Below are 22,224 nucleotides of genomic sequence, written 5' to 3'. Positions count from 1 at the left end.
GCCAACCACCCTGGCGCAATCAGCGGGGGGAAAAGACAGAAGACCCCCACCCTGTAGGCATCTTGTGCTGAACTTTATTTAATTCACTCCTTGGTGCTGGCTGGGGTCAGGTGTCGTGGAGAGTCTTCTCTGGTGCCTGCCTCACTAACAGGCCCTTGATGTACCGTGATCCTCGAGAAGCCTGCAATGACAGAGGCAGAGCTGTGGGGACCTGGTGCCAGTCAGGTGCTCTGCTGGCAGTTCCACTTCAGGGCCCCTTTCTGCAGGAATCTTCCCACAAAAAAGACATCCCAAGCAGCGGTATCTCAGCAAAAGCCCGCTGAACCCTTCCTTCCCTACCGCTGCCTCACCTCTTCCAAGAAAGCTGTAGCTGTCACCCGCAGCTTAGGTGAGCAGGAATCCAGCCATGGCGAGATCTTCTTCAGCAGGCAGGGGGAGACAAAGCCAGCTTTGAGCAGGACGCTGCGCAAGGGAGCACAAGCAAGGGCCACACAGTTAGCCAGGAAGGCTGCAGGCAAAGGCTCCAAAATTCCCTCGCCCCAGTGCAGGCGCTGTTCTTCCAGTGGGGATGGCTTCCCAGACATGCTGGGAGGGTGTGTCCCAGCAGCCCTTTCCCTGGGCACAGCCCCGCAGGAGTGGCCAAATTCATGCCCACGGCTCTTACTTGGTCAGGAGAGACATCCCCTCAGGGTGAGCCAGGGGGTCTTCCAGGCGAGCCCACACTGCCTGATGCATGAGCTGCTTCATCCACTTGCTGGGCATGCATTTTTCTAGCAGCGACTCTAAAGCTGAAAGGAAGACCCTGGCAAAAGAAACAAAGCACAAGGGAAGTCAAAGATGCAGCCGACCAAAGCAAAGCAAAGCAAAGCAAAGCAAAGCAAAGCAAAGCAAAGCAGCAGCACCACCACGAACTCAAAGAACTCTCAAATCACAGCAGGTGAGGGGATGCAGAGCTAAGCACCCTTGAAATGGTGCCTCAGCACCTTCATGGCTGAAGCAAACACCACCGGCATTTATTTTCTTCCAGCCCCAAACCAACTGAAGTGGAAGAAAAGCCATGCCCCTCGACCCACGCCCCTCAGTTCCCCTGAGGAACTGAAGCCAAGCCCTCCACAGGCCCCTTTGGCTCCTTACCTACACGGCTTCCTCTCAAGTATCAGGCCCTCCAGGTACAGCTGTCCCCAGATGCTCACGGGGGAAAGCCGCCTTTCCTCACCCAGGGTTTCACTGGCCCACCTCAGGAGGCTGGGAAGGAGGTGGGAAAACAGTTTCCTGAGCTGCGTGCTCTTCATGGCAATCATCATCTCGCAGATGGCACGGGTGATCTACAGAGAAACATGAGGAAGAACCACCTGTTCAGGCAAGGCCTTTTCCCACCAGCCTCGTTTCCCCACCTGCCTGGAGCTCGCGGGCGGGGGACACGTTACTGGCCGCAATTGCCACTTCTGCAACAGCCCTGTGGCTCAGGAGCTCAAGACTGTCCCGGCTCCCCACACTCCTTGAGGCCGGCCCAGCACGGTCTCCACGTGGGAGTCTCCGCGAGCATCCACAAAGGGCACCCCAGTTCTTCATGCTGCACTGTGACTTGTAAAGCAGGTGCAAAGCTGCGGAATGTGTCTGCCATTGAACGTACTGTCAGTGCCTCCAGAGCAGTCTGACGGTTGCACAGCTCAGGAGCAGAGGAGTGTCTCTGCTGGCGGTTGTTTCCTGCTTCGTTCAGCTTGTCTGCCAAGCACCTCAGGACCGGAATCCCAGTGGTGTGTCTTCCCAGGCTCCTCCACAGCTCCACTGCTCCACTGCAAGGGAACAGACGTTCACCCCTGAGCCCACATCATCGCAGTCTTGCAGTGCCCTCAAACCTTCCCCTCCCCTCTTCCGCAGTGCAGCTTCCAACACAACCGCGTGGTTTCGCAACACTCCAGAGGGTTCAGGCAGGGAAAAGACCTGCTTCCCAACCGGGCCCATCCGGTGCCAGCAAGCTGCAGGGTCTGGCTTTCCCTTCAGTAGGACAACCGGGTAGAGCACTTACCTGTCCATGAGGTACATGCTCTTCTGGAGGAGGCTGGTGACTGTGGCTTTCTTCTGATACTGGGCAAGGAGCAGTACTGCCTCCATTGAGTAGCTCCTGTGGGCGTCCCGCTCCAAGAAGGTGTAAAAGAGGCTCTGGATTTTTGGCACCTGAATGGAAGAGGAGGAGAAAGAAGCGCTCAATGAAGCCTTTACCCCCTCCTGCAGGACCCAGAAACCCCATTCAGCACGTGAGCAATGCCTGCTCCCTTGGCACAGAGTCCAGATCAAGCCTGAAACCATCAAACGTTGAAACCCAGGGTGAAGTGGGTCTCGGGGCAGGGAGGACTGAAAAGGATCCCAGGGGAAGGGTGGCAACAGCAAGGTTGGTGCCTCACAGTGCCTCACTCATGGCAAAGCCCTGGACCATTGGGAGACTCTGCAAAGACATTCCCATGTCCTTGTCCCCAGACACCAGCAGCCCGTGCTCACTCAGACCATCAGCAGCTGAGTCTTGAGCCCATGCCAGTGGCACAGGGTGCAGTGCAAATGCCAACAGGAAGAGACACAAATTCAAACGGGAAAAAAAATGAAGGTCTCCTCTACCTCCTGAAGTATTTCCTTTCCGCATACCACCAGGAAGGTGAACACCCACTTCCACGCAGCCTTCCAATGTGTGGAGCTGGAAAACATCTGGGTGTCCAGGATGGGAGTCAGAAACGATGTAGCCTGTGCTGGAGGGACCCATTTGCAGACAGACTGGAGAGAATTCAGGAACAGAAGAGACCGTGCTGTTTACTTCTGCTGCAGCCAAGTGATGTGGCTTAACCCCACCCAGCTGGCAACTAAGCCCCAGGCTGAAAACCAGGGCACTAACTGATTTGGAAGTGTCTCCCTGCTTTTGCTTGCATGTACACCAAGTCTGTATTCTGACAAGAGCACACACACATGCGCACACGCACAGACACACAGACACAGACACACACACACAGGGCATCTGCTCCAGTTACCTTGGCATGGGTCTCCACCAGTGTCTCGATGTCTAGGCTGTTCAGCTCCTCAGCCAGGCACCTGGTCTCATTGTCCTGAGACGCCACGGTCATGGTCTTGTCTGGAAGAAAAACCAGGAGAAAAAAGGACTCCAGCAGGACTTCCCCAGCCGGATAAATGGCTAACAAATCCTGGGCTGGAAAGGCCCACTCGGGAAAAGCCCGTTCGCTGGGGCTTCAGGCTTTCAGCAGCCACTGGCCTCTGTGCCCAGCAGCTGCATCCCCTATCCCCTGCACAGGCCACCATCATCTCTGGGAGGCAGGAAACCTCCCTGTCACTTGCTCAGCACAGGCAGAGCCTGCTGCTGGAAGAGGAAAGAAAGGGTTTGAACACAACCCTTTGAAGCACGCTCCACAAAAAAAAGCCAACCAGTTTGCCCTCCCTCTTCCCTCCCTGCAGCATCCCAGTGGTGCTAGGCCAGGCTGGAGGGAGCATCAGCCAGGCAAGGCTGGGAAAGGCCCACTCTCCTCACCTTGCATTTGAAGAAAGCAGCCAAGGCAGACCCATGCCCTCTGCCAGCACGTGTCCAGGCAGTGAGTAGCCAGAGCCGCCAGAAATCCCATCAGGTAGCCCAACTCCTTGCACGAATGCCCCCCCTGCAGTGGAGAGCAGCAGGAAAAGGGTCGCAGGCAGCCCCAGCACACACTTGCCTCTACCTCCCACCCTGCTCACTGCGCAGTGACCAGGCAGAGACCCTTCTGCCTGCCCCATAATCCCAGAAGCACTGAAACCCAGCGTCTGGCCAGGCAGGGGTCCCTTCTGGGCCCACAAATGGTGGGGAGGGGGCAGTGGGGCACTCAGGGTGTCCTTACTCACCATGAGCTTGAGCTGCTCCTGGCAGGCTCTCAGCACAGAAGCACAGAAGTCCAGGCCTCTCTCCTGCTCCCGTGCGTTGTCTGAGGTGAGCCAGCCCTTCAGGACCTGAGGCAGGGTGCATCGCTCTTGACACAGGCATCTTTCTCTCCCCGAGATCCCTCTCCATCTCTCTCCTGCTCTGGCCCCTTCCCGGTGTGGCCCCCAGCCCCACAAAGCCCCGCTGCCACGCGCCTCGTTCTCTCCAGCTGCCTCTGCCTACACGACAGGGTCGAGCCCTCCCGACATCTCCCCACTCTGGCCTTCCCGCAGGCTGCTCTCACCCAGCTGAGGGCTGGCTCTTGGCTTTTGCTCCATCAGGGCCCGCTTCTCTGCCTGTCCCAAAGCTGCAGTGGCCAGGCGCTCCGGTCCCCCAGCTCAGCTCCTGGCCCCAGCCAGATGTGCAACCTCAGAGCGAGGAGCCAAAGCCCACCTTTCCCATAGGAAAGGCATCCATCTCTGATCACCTGCTAAGGCCTTGATTCTCTGCCCCCACGATGCTTTCCTTGTTGCCCCGTGGCTACTCACATAGACCAGGTCGTCAAAGCAGGCAGGGCTCCCCTTCACAAGGGTTTGTATGAGCTGGCCCAGATCTTCCACGCATCTCCTGTGCAGAAGCTGAAAGCAGGAAAGGAGAGCTGAGGTTCAGCATCATGGGGGCTGCCAGGGCACGCTGAGGTGGGATCCTGACCCAGAGGTGGGCAGGCACTGGTGGGGGGTGTACCGTCATGTTCACAGCTGCCCTCGCTGTCTTCCTTCCCTTCCGCCTCTGTTCCGCAGAAGGATAAGACAAGACTGTGTGGCAGCACACAGTCAGCAGCTTCCGACTGTCCTCCCTTCTCAGAGGGGGCCTCAGCTTGCTGGCCAGAGGGAACAGAAAGAGAGAAAGGTGATTTGCTGACCCTCTCCAGAGCAGCTCAAAGCCCAGCTGGCTTCCTCGGAATCGAGGGCCCCAAATCCAGCACCCCCCAGCCCATGCCAGCAAGCTCCGCCTTCAGCTCCAGCAAGTCCTGCCTCCTCCCAGGAGGTAGGCAAAGCCTGGCCCCCTCCCAGGTCACGGAGACCCTGCATCTCCCTCCCTTCCTTTGGGAAACACCCAGAAGGAGGAATACCCTCCCACTGCACAGCCCCAGCAGCTCCTGGCCGCACGCTCAAGGCCAAGCCAGCTGAGCTGGGGCACACGGCGAGTCCCCAAATCCTGGGGAGCAGACCTCACCTCAACTCCTCCAGAGCCCCAAACACTCCATACACCACGGTGTCCCAAGGCTCCTCCTCTATCCAGTCCTGCAAGACCCCGAGAGACAAGCACAGAGTTGGCTGCGGGCAGGGACAGGGGACAGCCCTCCCGCCTTCCCTGGGGACAGCCTTTGCCGACAGGCCTGGGCAGACACTGCCCCATCGCTCCCACACATCCCCAAGGATGGACCCTGCTCCTCCCCCACAGCCGGCACAAGCACCTAGGGGCCCCACCAGCTTGGGACACGAGCCGCTCGCCTAAGGCCAAGACCATCCCGCCCCTGGGGAAAGCAGCCTCCTGGCACAGCCCAAACTCCCCCGTGCATCTGCCCCAGCTACCCGCACTCACCAGCAGGGTCTGTGTCGCCTCCTGCTTTGAGGAGAGCTCAAAGCTGCCACAGTCACCCACAGCCTGGATGGCACTGCTGACCTGGGAGATACTCTGCACCAAGGCCAGCTTCAGCTGCGTGTCCTGAGGCCAAAGAGAGCAAAGAACACATTGAACTCTTTGGAGGGCTAAAGGGTCAAAGAAGAGTATGGGCAGGGTGGGGGCTTGGATCTGGTCATCGAGGACAAAGCGTTCCTCGGGGGATCTTGAGAAATAGATTGTCTGTCTTGGTACCCCCCCTCTGGAGCTGGGATGCACAGGCATCCCTCCCCTCCCCCTGCACGCCCTGCGCTCCTACCCGCCGTTGGGCTTTGGAGAGCCACAGGATTCTGCCCATGATTTCTGTATCCACGCAGGGCAGCAGCAGTTCCTTGGGGGCATGCAGCGCAATGCTGCTGTAGATGTTCATGAGCGCAGCACAGGTGGCCTGGACTCTCTCCATCTGCTGCTGCTGCTTCTGCTGTGCCAAGAGAGATGACACAAGACGTCAGTCCCAGAACTCCCGTGGGATTCTGCAGTAGGCTACTGCTCTGCACCCTCACCAGCTCCTCATTCAGCTGGGCACCTCCCAGCAGGCCCCCAGGCTGCCAGCTCCAGGGACGCTAGCTGCTCCCATCCCACAGCTCGGGTTCTCGCATGAGGATGGGCTGGAAGGCACAGCCAGCCTCACGCGCCCTGACGGTGGTTTTGCCAGTGATTTGCGGGGGTCGGGGAGCTGTCTGGAACCTTTCTGTGGAAAGGTTTCTGACACAGCCTGTCATGGTCCTGCTCAGAGCCACGCATCCTGCACCTGCCATGCCATGAAAGGCTTCCCCACGCCTTTCCCTCCCAGGGCGGGAGCAGAGCCAGTGAGACCTGGCCAGGCTTCTGCTCCCAGACCTCAGCTTTGGGGAACGAGCAGTGTGACACACTGTGCCTGCCCCCTTGTCACCAGCTCCAGCTGAAGTCACGGGCAGCGGGGCTGCATGCGAGCAACTGCTGCAGCTGCCCCATCTGGGCAGGGCTCTGGTCCACCAAGTGTCAAGCCCCGTCCTTCCCAAAGACACCTCAGGGGCCACAGTGCCAGGAGGTCCCCTCTGAAACACAGCTCTTGGGGAGCTTGTAACACAAGGCTGCTTATTCAAACACGGCTGCCGTACTTTGTCTGCTGCCGGTGTAGAAGTGCAAATAAGGCAAAAAGAGGAAAGCCCAACAGCAAAGTCCTTTACCCTCGGCTCCATGGCAGGTGGATAAAGCCAGTTGTTTGTGAAAGCGGCAGAGAACGTTGTCACCGTGTCCAAGACCAGGCGGAAGTGGCTCTCGGAAGCATGGGACACAACAGAAATCATTCCCTGCAACCACAGAGAAACGGGGAGTTGGCTCCAGCCCCAGCACTCAGCCATGGCCAGTGCCAATGTTCAGGCAGGCCACTGCAACAAGGGGGAAACAGCAGAGGAATGGGGAGATCAAGGAGGTCTGGAGCAGCCTTTCCTCTCTCCCAGGAATAGGCAGGGGATGCTCAGGAAATGAATGTCACCTCACCTGGGCCTCAGATGGCTCCACAGAGGTCGCCTGCTGAAGGAACCTCAGCACCTGCCCTTCGATGTGTCTGAGGTCCTGACAAGCTGCCAGCACCACCCCAAAAGCCTTGTACAGGAAAAGCTGAAAGAGAAGAGCCCCACCTTGTCAGGAGAGGGCGGCCCCAAGCAAGGAGGGAGCAGGCAAGGCCAGCCATGGCAGCAGGCTGTAGCCAGCTGCTGGAGCAGCCCAGGGGAAGGGCCTTTTGGGGGCGAAGGAAGGGGAAGCAGTGAAAACCACCAGTGTGGCACACCACCGGCACCAGCCCCAGCCCTGGCGTGGGGCAGAAGACCCACCTTCTCCCAGGAGCCACGGGCAGAGCTGTCCAGCTGCCGGCTCAGCTCCTGGCTCAGGTCCATGGTCCAGACCTCGTCCTCAATGGGCTCCAGCGATGCTCGCAGAAACTGGGGCGAACATGAGAGGAAGCGAGTGTTCCCCAGCCCTTGGCCAAGACCCTTGCGACACCCGAGTGTCCCAGGACAGCGGTGGGGAAGAGCCGGCCCCAGACAACCCTCTTTTCACCAGCCTCCCTCTTCTCCTCTAACACCTCAGGCGAGATCCCCCATACCTCCCCCAGCATGCCAGGCCTAGAGGATGCAGTGTTAAGGCGTGTGCCACAGCTTTAGAGGGCATTAGCCATCAGCTGTGCCACCTGTGCAGACAGCAGCTCCTCTGAGCAGGCAGGCACACAGTCACTCTGTGGGGGAGGTGCAGGGTGCTCAGGAGGTGCCCCAGCCCCTGCTGCCTACACAGGCAGCCCTGAGCTTCCTCCCATAACTTTGTCTGCTCCCTCTTCTCCCCCAGGGATGCTGTACCTTCAGCAGGCGGTGCTCCCACTCTGCAGAGTCAAGGGACATGTCCTTTTCTCCTAGAAAGCAAGGGGAAGCAGAAGCCCTTGTTGCTACTGAAGCTCACACCAGAGAAGAGCCCAGTGGCCTCCTCTGCAGTCACACCTCCCAAGAGTCCCGGCCCATCACACTACAAAAGGCCCACAAACATCTACTCCAAAGCCCTTGCAAGGCCAAAGACACAGAAGGGATCCCAGGGGGCATTAGTCAGAGCCACTGATTCAGCTGGGGAAGGACCCGCTGACTGTGGCTGACCCCCGTGGCTTCACTTGCAGCTCCCAGAACAGCTCCGAACACTGAGTCCCAGCATGCACTGGCAACACACATTTTCTCCCCCACTCCCCTACCCTCTCCCTGCCTCTCCCTCCCCACCCACCCTTTACCTTCCAGGTACTGCAGGAGGAGGGGGATCTCGGTCACCCACACTTCCTCTAAGGCTCCGTGGATCCTGCCCCGGAGGGCCTGCAGCAGCTGCAAGGCAGCAACTGCCTGGTCGCTGCTCTTGTGAGGAGCTGCTGCCACCACCTAGGCAAGAGCAGGACAAAAGGGTCACCTCTGCTGCCAGAGCCAGAGTTTCGCTTGGGAGGGTAGTAGGCTCAGCACCGCTCCATGGCCTGGGGCACAGCCAGCCCCAAAGGGAGTCAGATCCCCAGCAGGCCTGAGCAGGCTCAGGCACACTGCCTCCTCCTTCTCCTCCTCCTTGGGGGGATCCCAGCACCAGCCTCAAGAGCATCTCTGCCCAAAGCTCTTCCACCACCCCTGGCCAGAAAACCTCTTTCCTCGTGGCCCCACTACTCACCAGCAGTCGAGCCAGCAGGGCCTGGGGAGCTGGCAGCTGGGCTGCAGGGAAGAAGAAAGGCTGGGTGAGCTGACGAGCCCCTACCATGCCCTGCCCATGTAGCTCTGATGAGCCTGCACAGGGCTGAGGGCCGAGAGCAGCAGCAATGCCACAGCGCAGGCCCAGGGGGCTCCTAAGGGCTGCTCAGCGTGACACCAAGGCAGTTCACGCATGGCCAGAACCAGCCCGGGCTCACCGGGACATCACTGCAAGCGTGAGAGCCAGGACTCTGCGCCGGGCCAGGGGCCATGCAGAAAAGAGCTCCTCGTGCCCAGCAGCAGAGCCTGGCTCTGCCCTTTGCTTCTCCCGGGCTCCTGCGCAGGGCCAGCAAAGCGTACGTAGGCACTGAGTGGCCAGGCCCCCAGACAAGCCCAGCAGCTCCTACCTTGCTCCTGGGAGTCCACAGCATCAGGCTCCTCTTCTTCACACCCTGCTCTGTCCCGTCTCTCAGCCAGGGCTGCGAGGCACTTGGAGAGTGGGATCAGCATGCCGCTGTATTGGGCTGGCACCACATACTGCAGCAGCCTCGGCCACAGGAGCTGCAGAGAACCACCAGGCAATTGGCCACATCAGCATTCCCATTCAGCTCAAAGACATAAAGGATGGTCTGGGCTTCCCTGAGCCCTGTGTGCTTCTGAAGCAAAAGGTTCAGGGCACATGGAAGCACTTGGAGGCACAGGGCAGCAGCAGGGCACAGGGTGACTTACTTTGGTCATCCCTCTTAGGGAGACATCCAGTGAGCCCATGATGTCCATGCAAAGGGCTCGCAGAGCTCCTTCCTCCGGAGTTTCCCAGGCAAAAAGGCCTCCTGCCGCCTGTAAGACAGCATGGGGCTGAGGCATGGCCCCACCGGTGCTCCTGCACCAACCCCGCGGGAGCACTGACCTCCTGAAGGAGGACAAGGACAGCCAGACCCAGCTCAATGGCCAGTTCCCAGACCCGGTGAACAGCTGGGAAGCCTGGGAGCAGAGACACACGCTGCTTGCCTGCACCTCCAGCACGTCAGCAGGAGGCCTGGCCATCGCCAGCTGTCATTTCCTGGTCATCAGCATTTATGGATGGGGGTGTCCCTACAAGCCCCTCCCTTCACAAAGCGGCCGTGCTGAAGGCACGCGTGGGCACAGGTCAGGCCAAGGGGTGCACACGCAGCCCTGCGGTCCTTTGTGGCACTAGGGGTGCAAACCCATGTCATCCACTGACATCGCTGCCAACATCAGCGCTGGCGCCCCTGAGGAATGACCATTAGGAGGCCACTCTGACGGCAGTGCCAGCACTGATGGCCCTGCGGGGTGGAGCTCTCTGTGGCTAAGGACACCTGCAGGAGCTCTCAGCACAGTCAAGGCACCGGTCAAAGCCCTTGGTTTTCCCACTCTGTCCTTACCAGCCTGCCCGAAGTCCGGCTGAACTCGTTGAAGATGAGTCCCACCACACCCCACGCACAGCTGGTCTGGGAGCCGGAGCTGAGCAGCTCCCTGATGAATTCCAGCATGGCGCGCCGCACCTGCCAGGGGAGAGTGTGGTTATGACCCTCCTGTTCAAAACCCAAAAGGAAGATGCCTTTGCTTGGGGGCAGCCTTTGTGGCTTGCGCAGAGGTGAGGAGGGCACAGCAGCCGCTTTTGCTCTAGGCTTCAGGGATGGGCTTTAGCACCAGGCTGGATGGGCATCTGCCCTGCAGAGCACCACCACCTCCCCACTCTGCTCTGACAGCTCTCCCCAGGGAGGAGCCATCACACACTGCCTGGACAATGCACCAGCACTTGCCCAGGCACCCCAGTCTTGCCCTCTCCAGCAGCAGGGCCACCTCTTGCCATCAGCTCTCTGAGCAGCATCAGGAAGAGGGGAAAGGGAGCCGTCACCTAGGACAGACTCCCAACCACTGCTTCCTGCTGTGACCCTGCCAGGCTTGGGAAAGGGAAAGGGTTTCTCTGCCTCCCCTGGCAGCACCGTGCCCCCCCGCAAACCAGCTCACCTGGACACTGGGGTCATGGCACAATGACTGCAGGGCCTCCACCACCTGGGGCAGCTTCTCTCTCACTGCAGGTGCTGGAAGAGATAAGGTGTGCCGTGAGGCACAGCCCCAGAGGCAGAAAGGATCCCTTGAAGCTCCCAAGCTTTTCATGCACCAGGGGGACAGCAAAGCAGGGCCTGGCTCTGGCTTTAGTCTAGAGGCACAGCTGCTTTGTAAGCACTCGGTGTGGCAGCCCAGAGCTTAAGAGAAATAGCACAGGTGCAAGCAACTCCTGTGCCTGCCAGCCCACCTACTCACCCACCAGCTCGCCCACACTACTGGGTTTGGAGCATCACCCCTGGTGTGCTGCCATTTCTAACTGCCACGGGGGAGACTGAGCCCTGTCATGGGGCATCAGTTCAGCTGGGGGACCCGCTCTTGGCAGCTTCTTTTGGGTGCAGCTGCAGCACTTTCAGCCCGTTCCTGCTCTCGGCCCAGCAGCCCCAAGCCGGGCCTTGTGTCCCTGGCCCATGGCACTGACCGTCAGAGTGGGCCAGCGCTGCCAGCAGGCCCAGAGCTCCCACGCAGCTGGCCTCACTCCCTCCGCTCTCCCAGGAGTGCAGATGCACCACTGGCTCCTCTGGGCAGATTATCGCTGCAGGGAAGAAATCACCTTCTGCACTAGCAGGCACGTGCCTCGGGCTGCCCAGGACAGGGGGAGCGCTGCCACGGCATGGCAGGGCATCGCCCAGTCTCCTCTCCTTACCCTGCCGCACGATGCAGTGGGACAGCTCTGCCTTATGGCTTGGGCCAGGCTCTTCGGTCACATCCAGGAGCTGTGGGAACAAGGTTTGTTTTAAAGAAATTCCCAGTGCTTTTGAGGGATGCTCTCTGCCTTCCTCTCCCAGGCTCCTCCCGTAACTTGGCTGAGAGGGAAATCCCTGTGGGAACTGGGATGCCCCTTGGGCCCACCCCAAACAGCCAGGATCAGGCCTCCTGCAGCCCCAAGGTGCCTGGCTCCCAAATCTTGGCCGTGCCCCTGGCCTGCAGGAAGGTCTGTGAGAGCATGGGGGAGGAAGAAGAGGCTAAAGCAACTGAAAACAACTTGGGATAATGGGAGCCTCTAACACCAGCTCCCAGGGAAATAGCCCAAGCCACTTGCACAGGGCTTCTTGTTTGCCATTGATTCTTGACTCTGTCGGAAGCCTCAGGCCTTTCCCACTCTCTGGGTTCCTTCTCTAAGAGCTTCCCAGCTCTTCCTGGCACCCCACAGCTCCCCAGTGCCTTCTGACACTTGCTCAGAGCCAGCCCAGCAGCCGCACCAGGCCCCACACAGCTCCTTGCCTTGGTGACCTGGGAGGTGTCTCGGATGTCCCAACGCTGGTGCAGGAGCGCAAGGACTTGCTCCCAGGCATGCTCTCGGTGCTGCCCCTCATGCACAAGGACGTCCATCATGGCAGCCACTGCCCTGAAGACAGCCTGCTTGTCCTGGAAAGGGAAAGGAGAGGTTCTGCTTGGAGGCCTGAAGGTCTGCCTAGTGCTCAGCATCCCCTGGACACCAGTCTGCCCTTCCCACTGGCAGACTTCCCAAGCTCTACTCCCCAGCAGGACAAGAGCTCACTCCAGAGGAGAGCACTTACTTCCCTGTGCTGCTACTCCAGCCTCCCCTGCAGAAATGCCCCAGCCTGCTCCCTGCCAGGGAGCTCCCGGGCCCAAGCACAGTGCCGGTCGGCTCCCGGCTTGGGGTGTTTTCTCACCCAGACCGTTCCCTCCCCTCTCTGCTCGCACCCCACCGTGCACACTGACGTGGACATCCCTGCAAAGCCCCAGCCATGGAAAGCAGCACTCCTCACCTCTTCCTCCCTGCAGCCCAGCCAATTTGCCACCACGTAGCAGAAGACCGGATACATGTGCTCGGAGAGCTGCCCTTCCGCGGGTCGAGGGAAGGGGCACTGCTTCCGGCTGCAGAAGTACTCGATGACTGCTTTGGACCACTGCTCCAGAACTGCACCAGGAGAAAGGAAAAGGCAGCACGTGAGAGGCTGCAGAAGGGATGGGACCTTGCACCCGCACCCAGGAATTCCTCTGCGCAGCGTCCCCGCATCCTGCCTGCCCACAGAAACATTCCAGGTTTCCTCCGCTCCTCTGGCACCCTCACATCAGTCTGGGATTGCCAAGGCCTGACCTGAATGCAGGGTGACACCCACCGTGTTCCCTCTGAGATTGCATGGAGGCATCAAAGGCCACCCCAGCCGCTACCCCTGGGATCCCAGCCCGGGAACCCACACTCACCACTGCAGATGACGCGCAGGGTCCAGCCGCTCCTCACCTGGCTCAGCATGGCGTGCAGGGAGAGCAGTGTCATTCCCACAAAGGGGATGCACTGCAGGGCTGCAGAGAAGGCAGGGCAGAGGGACACAGAGGGTCAGGGAGACACACGGGAGAGTGGCGTTAATTCCCGGCAAGGCTGGGGTGCTGGGCCACGCGGGACATGCTAGAGGCATTGGGGAGGGCTGCCTTCCCCAAGGGGGACACTGAAAAGACCCTTGGGTAAAAGAGGAGGATGGTGGGGAACAGAAACCCCGTGGATTTGTCTCCAAGGGCTTCCCACCCTCCAGGACCCAGGACTGGGCTGGTAAGGCAATGCTGCTGGCTGCCCTGGCATGGAGCAAGGGGGCACGGCAAATTCATAGCCCCCCAGTTAACACTGGCCCCTACCCAACCCAGCAGACTGAGGGTGCTGTACCGTAGCTGCAGGCCATTTTGCCCAAGGTGAGGAGCACCGGCTCCTCAGGGGCCTTCGCCATGACCTTCAGGTGGTGCTGGAGCTCGGACATGACGAAGTGGAAGTGGGAGCGGGCCAGAGCCATCAGCACGTCACTGGCAGCCGACTTTGTCTCATCCGGCACACCCTGAAAAAGCGCCACAGGTTAAATGCACCCGGAAGAAACGTGGAGGCACCTGGACAAACCAAACACCTCCGGTTCCCCTGTGAGACCCCTTGGGGCACCTTTGCTTGGGCTGGGTGTCTGCTGCCTCTTCTTCCCCTGGGGAAGGCGAGCAGCTCCCCCGCTGAGGGTAGGGAGGCTTTTCCCTGGCACAGCCCTGCATTGCTGCCTGCTCTGCCTTCCTGCACGCTGCTTGGATGGCCTTGAAAGGGAACAAGCTCACCTGGGCTGCCTGCAGGTCACTGGAGGCCTCTGCAATCAGGCGGTTCACGACACCGCTCTGCAGGCGACTGTCATCCCCCTGCAAGACGCTCTCCAGCTCTCGGTAGGTCTCCACTCGGTCACCCTGGGCACAGATCACAAAGAGTGATGGGACTCGCTTTGCCCTCGTTCTCAGGGAGCCATGAGAGAGACACCTGCTGCAGAGGTGCCCCCAGCAAGATCCGCCTCTGCCACGCTACCCGGGGAAGCCAGGGGCATCAAGGGGAACCCTCAAGCCCTCCCACCTCACTCACCTCATGGTCTTGCAGTCGTTTCAGCAGAGAAGTCCCGCTGGACGCTACAGTAGTGGCGCCAGCAGGGACAGATTCCTTCGCTCTGCCTCTATACTCATGATGTCCAGATCTGGGCCTAAAGCCCAGGCATGGGCAAAGAACTGGAAGAAAAGAAGGAAAGAGTCTTGCTGGCGGCAGGGCTTTGAACCAGGGAGCGGTGAGGATCTTCCCAGCGTCAGTGGGATGAGGGGAGGGACACTGGGGGACCGAGACCATTCTGGGCTTCTTGGTGCCACAACAGCAGCAACGTGCCAGAGTGAATTCAGGCTGGGTGGGGTCCCTGAGCCAGGCAGGTCTGGCTGGGTGAGGTCGTCTCTGAACAGCCCCCCAGCTGCCCCACGCAGGGCAGGGACAAGATGGAGCCAGAGCCCAACCTGGACTCTGGCCCAGGAAGAGAGGGGACAGGAAAATGGTCTCCAGCTCCTGGCTGGGACCGACGCTGCCTCCAGCAGGCATCAGCCCCCCACCTCCCACCAGCCCCTCACCTCTCAATGCTCTCCTCATCGCAGCAGGAGCTCCCAGATGGGCACACCGCTCTCTCTGGGTCCTACTCCTGCGAGTGCTAGGAGAAACTGGGGCTGCCCCAGCAACCAGGTAGAAACTCCGGCTCTTCATGACATCACTCAGTGCCTAACAACGGGCTGCTGCTAGAGACACCAGGCACCATGGGGGTCCCCACAGGCCCGGAAATACAGGCTTTCCCCATTCTCCATCTCTTCAACTCTCATAGAATCATGGAATAGCCTGCATTGGAAGGGACCTGGGGCAACGTGGTCTCACAGGGACTGGCACAGCTCTTCTTTCAAATTCTGCTAGAATCCACAGCTTCCGTTGTCTCCAAGCTACCATGTGTCAGTGGTTCAGTTGTAGTTTCACTGAGGAAGGGAGCTTAATTCACAGTGGTAGTTCCTCCAATCACAACATCATCAGTCTCCACAAGAATACCTCGGTGTTTCAGCAATCTGGATGGGGAAAGCCAATGATTTCCCTTTTGTTCCAGAACGTCAGACATGGTATGGGAGACCATTCCTGTCGTCTTCTGGCCTAAAGTGAATTTCCAGGCTTCTTCAGCGTTCGGTATTACGGCAGCTACGGTCTTACACATGGCTTCTTTTTGCTGGGTATCCCATTCTCGTTGCCCTCCAGAAATGTCATACCCCAGTTAGGATACTCATTGGTGCACATTTCAGCTTTCTGTTGAGAGACTCGATATCCATTTAGGCCCCCCCAAAATGCAACAAACTTGTCCCTTGGATACAGCCAGGGTTTATTTTTTTCCGTTACTACTTATAGGTCATTCCCCTACTGCAGAAAGATTCCGTCTCTGGAGGGAGGGTTCCATGTTTCAAGTTCTCCTGCAAATTGATCCCCAAAGATTGTTGGATTGATTGATGCTTGATTGATTTTTTATTTATTTGAAAAACCTTGGGGTAACCCTGTCCATGTAAGCTGGGTTTTCCTACCGGTGGTAGGACCTTCCCATTCCCTTGCAAATAACGTTGGATTGTTTTTGGCTAATGGCAGGCAGAAGAAAGCTTCTTTTCAATCTAGGACTCTCAACCAAATCTGTGTATTCTTAAGCTTTGTCAGCAGTGTATAGGGATCAGCTACCACCGGGGGGAGATTTTTAACAGTATCAATTATTGCTCTGAAGTCTTGCGGTACTCGATAAATTCCATTGGGCTTTTTAATTGGTAAAACAGGAGTATTCTATTCTGATTCCCATTCCACTCACAATCCATATTATATGAAGTGTCCCTTTACCCGTGCCTGCACATTAGTCTGGGCAGCTTGCAATATTTCCAGTCTCTATCATTTCACTTCACGTTAGATCGACATCCTTCCAGTCTGGATCCAAAGTCTCAACAATCAATTCAAATCTTTTTGCCGCCTTAGAGGGGTCATCCCTACATCCTTTAGCAATTTCCTCCCAATTGTCCAAATCACTGAGCGTAAAGGCAGTCCTTACTCTAAGTGTTTCCCCTGCCGGTCCCACAGTTTCTCGTGAAGCGGCTAATAATTGTGGGCCTTCATTAGTTTCACTTCTGGTTCAGCTTCCAACGTGAGGAGAGCTGGAGAGGTCAGACGTGTCTTCATACCATTCAGGCTATGAACACAACACTCCCCTGTACTACAAGCAGAGCAGCATCTCTTCAGGTGTTCCTCTTTCTCTCACTTTATCTTTTTTCTAAAGGCAATACTAAGCGGTGCTGTGCTATTGTAAGCCCACACTCCCTCTGCCATTCCGGATGATCTCGGAGATTGAAAAACATACCAGCATAGCCAATTTCATCCCATTTGCCTTTTCCCTTTAAAAAGCATGAGTTGCAATACTTCATCAAATTCTTTTATTCACACTTCCATCGGGTTCTCCTCTGATATCTTTCCAATGCAAAATCACACAACCCAGAGGGATTTTCTCAGGGATTTCACTACTTTGTTTCCCTCCCATCCTTAGTCACATTTACCTCTTGATTCCTGTTCTTGTTTATAACTCAACTCCTGTCTAGCTCTCCAGCAATACTAATGAGAACGATACAGTTTCTCCCCTACATTCTCAGTTCCACGCTGATTACATCAAATATAAAAAAACCCCAACCTATACATTTCTAGTGGGTAGGTTTTTCTCTCTCTCACAGATATGCTGCAACTCAGTCACTCACCACTCACACCAGAGTTAACGCATTTCACTCACACCAACAGGTCGTCAAATCTAAATCGATTTTCAAAACTCAGTTCCTTGTAACAATATCCAAAGTCAGTACCAATAAATCAATGCCACCTGAAAAGTGACTCACTGTTGGGGAATGGAACCCTCGTCTCCTGTGTGACGGGCAGTTCTCCTCCCACTGAACCACTGAGCAGTACGCTGTCACCAGAAGTACGCAGCAGGACTCCGCACTCACTGCGTGATTACTTAAACGTCTCAGTCACGCCTGCACAAGACCTTTACAAGGCAAATCCAAATCAGAACAGTACTCCATATAACTATCAAGATTCCCAGTCATTAGCAGCATATACATGTGGATACAGTCAGGCACTAGTAACCTGCTCTATACAACACTCGTGTGTGGAGGCTTGCTCCAACGCGAGTCACAGCGTCTTCTGCATGTCTCCATCTGCTCCAGCGTGGGGCCTCTCGCGGGCTGCAGGTGGGGTCTTGGCCTTTCCCATGGGCTGTGGCGGGACACCTGCTCCACCGTGGGTTTCTCCATGGCCTGCAGAGGCATCCTTCTCTTCAGCACCTGGGGCACCTCCTCCCACCGCCTTCTCTGACCTTGGTGCCTGCACAGTTTCTTACATCTTCTCATTCCCTTCTCTGATGGCAAAAAGCAGCTGCTTGTGGGTTTTTTTTCTCCTAATTCTCATTTCCAGAGATGCTGTGACTGTTGCTGATGGTCAATAGACAGGGAAGAACTATGGATGTCATCGACCTGGATTTCTGCAAGACCTTTGACACAGTCGCCCACAACATCCTTCTCCCTATGTTGGTGAGATACGGATCTGATGGGTGGACTGTTCAGTGGATAAGGCATTGGCTGGATGGTTGTTACAGTCACCCTAATAAAATAGCTTAACTTGTAGGTTATTTTGGATCTAGTGTAGGATTTGATTTTGATTTTAAAGGAGTAATAGCAGCTATGAGACTATACAGCATGTTAGGACTGTTAGGAACAAGATGATTTGTGCCTTTATCACTATGGAAAATCTCTATGGACTCAGAAGCAAAACAAAGGGTACTGGTTATGGACCTTGAGTTAAAGCAGTAAGTATATGAAGAAACTGGCTATGGTTACAAAAGAGCAGCCAAAGTCAAAGTGAGCTTGTGCAAGGATGGGTTCAGTGGCGGACACAGTGAGGAAGACTATCGATGACCACCAGAGGATCCCCACTCAACATAACTAGGCAGGTGCTGAGGACATTTACATATGATAATGATTTCCACCAGAATGTGCTAATCATTACCCTCCCCTCTTTGTATTTATAACAATCAGTATTGTTAACCAATGATTTTTACAGAATAAGAATATAGATGAAGCAAAGCAATCAAAAGCCAATCCTTGTAAAGGTCAAGCTAAGAAGTGAGCATTTTTGCAGAATAATTTTGCTAAAATTCTATAAATATCTTCTGCTTTGTACCTTTGGGTGAACACGTCTTTGGAGGAGATATCCCCTGTGTTCCCCAGCGCTGCAATAAAAGAAGTGCCTGCTCTGCTGTGGTGACACCTCACCTGGAGTACTGTGTCCAGCTTTGGAGCCCTCAACATAAGAAGGGCATGGACCTGTTGGACTGTGTCCAGAGAAGGGCCACAAAAATGAACAAAGGGCTGGAGCAGCCCTCCTGTGAAGCTAGATGGAGAGTTTGTGTTGTTCAGCCTGGAGAAGAGAAGGCTCCAGAGGGACCTTATGGCGGCCTTCCAGTACCTGAAAGGTGCCTGTAAGAAAGCTGGGGAAGAACTGTTCATGAGGGCATGTAGCAATAGCACGAGGGGTAATAGTTTTAAACTAGAAAAGGGGAAATTTAGGTTGGATAGTAGCAAAAGATTCTTCACTTTGAGGGTGGTAGATCACTGGAGCAGTTTGCCCAGAGAGTTAGTGGAGGCCCCATCCCTGTTAGGCTTGTTGGGGCCCTGAGCAACCTGATCTAGTGAAGATGTCCCTGCTTACTGCAGGGGGGTTCGACTAGATGATCTTTAAAGGTCCCTTCCAATGCAGTACATTGTACGATTCTATGATTTAGGTAGCCAAATCTCTGCTTAGCAGCAGATACAGAACAGCAAAGGTCTTTCCAGAGAAAGTTGAGCGTATTCCAACACCTAACTAGAGAAATCTCTAGATGCCTGCTGGTGATTTGATTAAAATTTGCATGCCATCAAATCTATGCTTTTTCTTTAATTCTGAAGGTGGATTGATAAGTCAGTAACTTCAGACACACTTTCCCAAACAAAAGGTTTTTTCTGCTGCACACACACAAATTCCAGTTATGGAAAGTCATTAGGTCCTGTGGTGGTTTCGCCCTGGCTGGAGGCCAGACGCCCACCAAAGTCAGTCTATTACTCCCCTTGTTAGTTGGGCAGGGGAGAAAATATATATTAAGAGGCCCAGGAGACAAAATAAGGACAGGGAGAGATCATTCTGTCAGCAATGACATGGGCAAAACAGACTCAGCACAAAGTGAAGAAGAGAGAAACTACCTAATTTATTACTGTGGAAAATGCTGGGAAATGTTGCCTTTGCAAATTGAAAAGGGTTATTGTATTTTCTGTAGAAGAATTTAGGATATATAGAAACTGAACAAAGGTGAACTTTATTGGTGTACACAGCTGTAACAACAATAGATAATGATATATAATGAGGATGGAGCCAGAGCCCACGTGGACTCTGGCCCAAGAGAAGATGAGGCACCAGCCCACAGCGTGCAGAGAAGTGGCCTGTGGCAAGGCTATGGGTCGGGCCTGCTGGGGCCGGCACCCTTCCCTGTCCCAACCCTGCTGCCATGGGCACTGCATGATGCTGCGTGGGTACAGGCCGGGGGGTGGGCCCGCAGCAGCAAGGGGCTTCTGCAAGTAGGCTCTCAAGTGCTCGCTTCCTGTGTTGCTGGTCTTCCATACCGCCCCTTCTGCCCAAGGCCTGGAGAAGGGCCCAGCTGCAGTCTACCTTTGGTGATGGCTACGTGGGGGGCTTCTGCAAGAAGCTGCTAGAAGCTTCCCCTAGGTCCCTTTGAGCTAATGCCAGTTGGCTCCAAGACGGGCCCGCCGCTCAGCAAGGCCGAGCCCGTCAGTGACGGTGGCAGCGCCTCTGGGATAACAGAGTTAAGAAGGAAAAAACCCAACAACCAGGAGCACATTTTGCAGCCAGAGAGAGCAGTGAGAAGATGTGAGGGGAACAACTCTGCAGACTCCCAAGTCAGTGCAGAAGGAGGGGCACCAGGTGCTCCAGGTGCGGGAGCAGAGATTCCCCTGCTGCCCCTGGAGCAGACCCTGGCGAGGCAGGCTCCACGGTGTCCTGTGAAGGCCGTGGCAGTGGTCTCTCTGTAGCTTGCTGGCTTTCATCTGCTTGAGAGCACATTATTCTCCCTGCACTCTCGATGATCTCTCATCCTTCCCTTTGCCCTCCACAGCTGGCTGGCTCCTGGGCTGATGGCTTGTCTTATGTTTTGCCATTGCTCATGACCCTGCACGCCATTGGTTGTTAAACTGAGTGGTGCCCCAGAGAGGTCGCTCTTGATGGCGCTGGGAATTCCTGGGCATTGAGGGAAAGGTTCAGCAGAAGATCCTCTCTCTGCCTCCTCCTGCACACTGCTTGTCCACTCCTAGGAAGTGGTTGTGTGTGGGGGGAGCATTTCTGCTAGCTCAGTGCTCTCCCTTCACCCTCTTCCAGGAGGTCTGGAAGACCTTGTGAAACCTGAGCACATGGCTGGCAACACCTGCTTGAAATGGAGCAAGTAAGACGACGAGTAACAATGTATTAATACTAGATCCTGCAGGAAGCTGCTGCGTGTCCTGTCCCCTTTTCCCATAGGTTGAATGCACAAGAATGAGAGGCGGGTTTTGTTTTAGTACGGCCTTTTGGTACTGGATAGCCTTGAAACAGCGTGAGGATGCGTGAGACGTGGAAGATTCTTGGCCTGAAGGCGGGTTCTGTGCGACCACAGGGTCTGCCTGCGAGGACTAAGGTCACTCCGGAGGGTAGCTAAGGGTACCAGAGGGACAGGGGATTGTTCTTCTTCTGGGACCCTGACAATACTCTCTTTACCCTCCCACCTAGCAGCTGTGTTCACAGCCTCAAGGCTGCTCCCTCTCCAAGCATGGAGTCAGCCCTTCCTGCTGCTGTGAGGAGAGGATGCAGAGCAGACTGCCACAGTGGGGCAACAAAGTCTGCAGCTGATCTGCTCTCACTCCCTTGTACTGCATGGCCAGGTCCAAGCTGCTTGGAAGCAAAGTGTGCTGATGCAGAGGGAGCAGAGCAGAACATCGCAGCAGGACAATGAACTCCATAGCTGGTTCATGAAAACCACCAGCCTCAGTGAGGAGGAGGAGGAAGAGGAGGAGGAGGCGCTCTGTTCTTCCAAGTGGCAACTGCACTTGCCAGGATGATGCAGCTCTTGGGCCCTCCAGTGCCACCTCCCAGTCGGCTCCTGCTCACCCTGGACTGCTCAGCAGCACAGCATGCCGATGCAGAGGCAGCAGAGCGGATCACCGCGGTTGGGGATATGATCTGGTTACCCGGTTTGTTGGTGCCATGGCCTTTATGGGTTCCAGCACCCCAGGGAGCTATGCCACAAACATACTAAAATACTAAAAGGGCTGCAGTGGTGAGGGGGGAGATTGCGATCGTGGATGGAGATGGAGCACAGCATCGTGCCTCTGCTGTGCCAGAGAAGATGAGCAGGGGAGCAGGAATGAGGAGGAAGAAGCCAGGAAGCACCAGCACTGCCCCTGCCAGGGGCCAAGCTGCACAGGGAACACCTGCAGCCCACCCTGTCCCTCTTCCCAGCGCTGCCTCCTGCCAGGAAGAGCTCGAGGCTCACCTTGCAGAGACCCAGCCAGCTCTGCTGGCTGAACCACCTGCCCACAGGTACCTCGAGGAAGAGCATAATCCCCGTTCAGCTGTTGGAATCGCCTCGCCAAAGCCTAAACTGCAAACACTCCTTGGCCCTGCATACGTAACTCATGGGGTGTTTTCTTCTCTGTAACTTTTGAGGCACTTGGTGACAAGAGCCAGTGTGGGAGGTTTATGACTTGGCATTTTGAAAGCGGTGTGTTTGCACGTGCTGCAGGACGCCACGGGGAGACAGCAGTGCTGGGGTCTGTCCCAGCATCACTCCATTGTCCCCAGCCCAGGAAGATCCAAGAAGGTCCCAGCCTTGGTGTCACCCACATGTGGTCTTGCCAACCACCCTGGCGCAATCAGCGGGGGGAAAAGACAGAAGACCCCCACCCTGTAGGCATCTTGTGCTGAACTTTATTTAATTCACTCCTTGGTGCTGGCTGGGG

General features: G+C 56.4%; 1 protein-coding gene across 1 annotated transcript; it reads right to left on the bottom strand.

Moving 5' to 3' along the window:
- Positions 1 to 106: 106 nt before the first annotated feature.
- LOC311205112 (maestro heat-like repeat-containing protein family member 2B) lies at positions 107 to 15,412 on the bottom strand (the record flags this gene model as incomplete). Its single annotated transcript, XM_084279403.1, has 32 exons — positions 107 to 181; positions 351 to 462; positions 665 to 802; positions 1,135 to 1,325; positions 1,634 to 1,796; positions 2,030 to 2,178; positions 3,018 to 3,118; positions 3,530 to 3,653; positions 3,874 to 3,978; positions 4,438 to 4,527; positions 4,634 to 4,769; positions 5,126 to 5,193; positions 5,495 to 5,617; positions 5,832 to 5,993; positions 6,742 to 6,864; positions 7,055 to 7,174; positions 7,387 to 7,494; positions 7,906 to 7,958; positions 8,322 to 8,463; positions 8,738 to 8,778; positions 9,162 to 9,315; positions 9,484 to 9,591; positions 10,158 to 10,277; positions 10,747 to 10,820; positions 11,267 to 11,380; positions 11,492 to 11,561; positions 12,070 to 12,213; positions 12,579 to 12,730; positions 13,018 to 13,116; positions 13,472 to 13,637; positions 13,897 to 14,019; positions 15,329 to 15,412. 32 exons carry the CDS (start codon positions 15,410 to 15,412, stop codon positions 107 to 109), a joined length of 3,732 nt encoding a protein of 1,243 aa, XP_084135529.1.
- Positions 15,413 to 22,224: the final 6,812 nt, after the last annotated feature.

The sequence above is a fragment of the Gallinula chloropus genome (assembly GCF_964237585.1).
Source record: "Gallinula chloropus genome assembly, chromosome: 1".
Classification (NCBI taxonomy): Eukaryota; Metazoa; Chordata; class Aves; order Gruiformes; family Rallidae; genus Gallinula; species Gallinula chloropus.
This window is presented reverse-complemented; position numbering and strand designations above follow the sequence as displayed.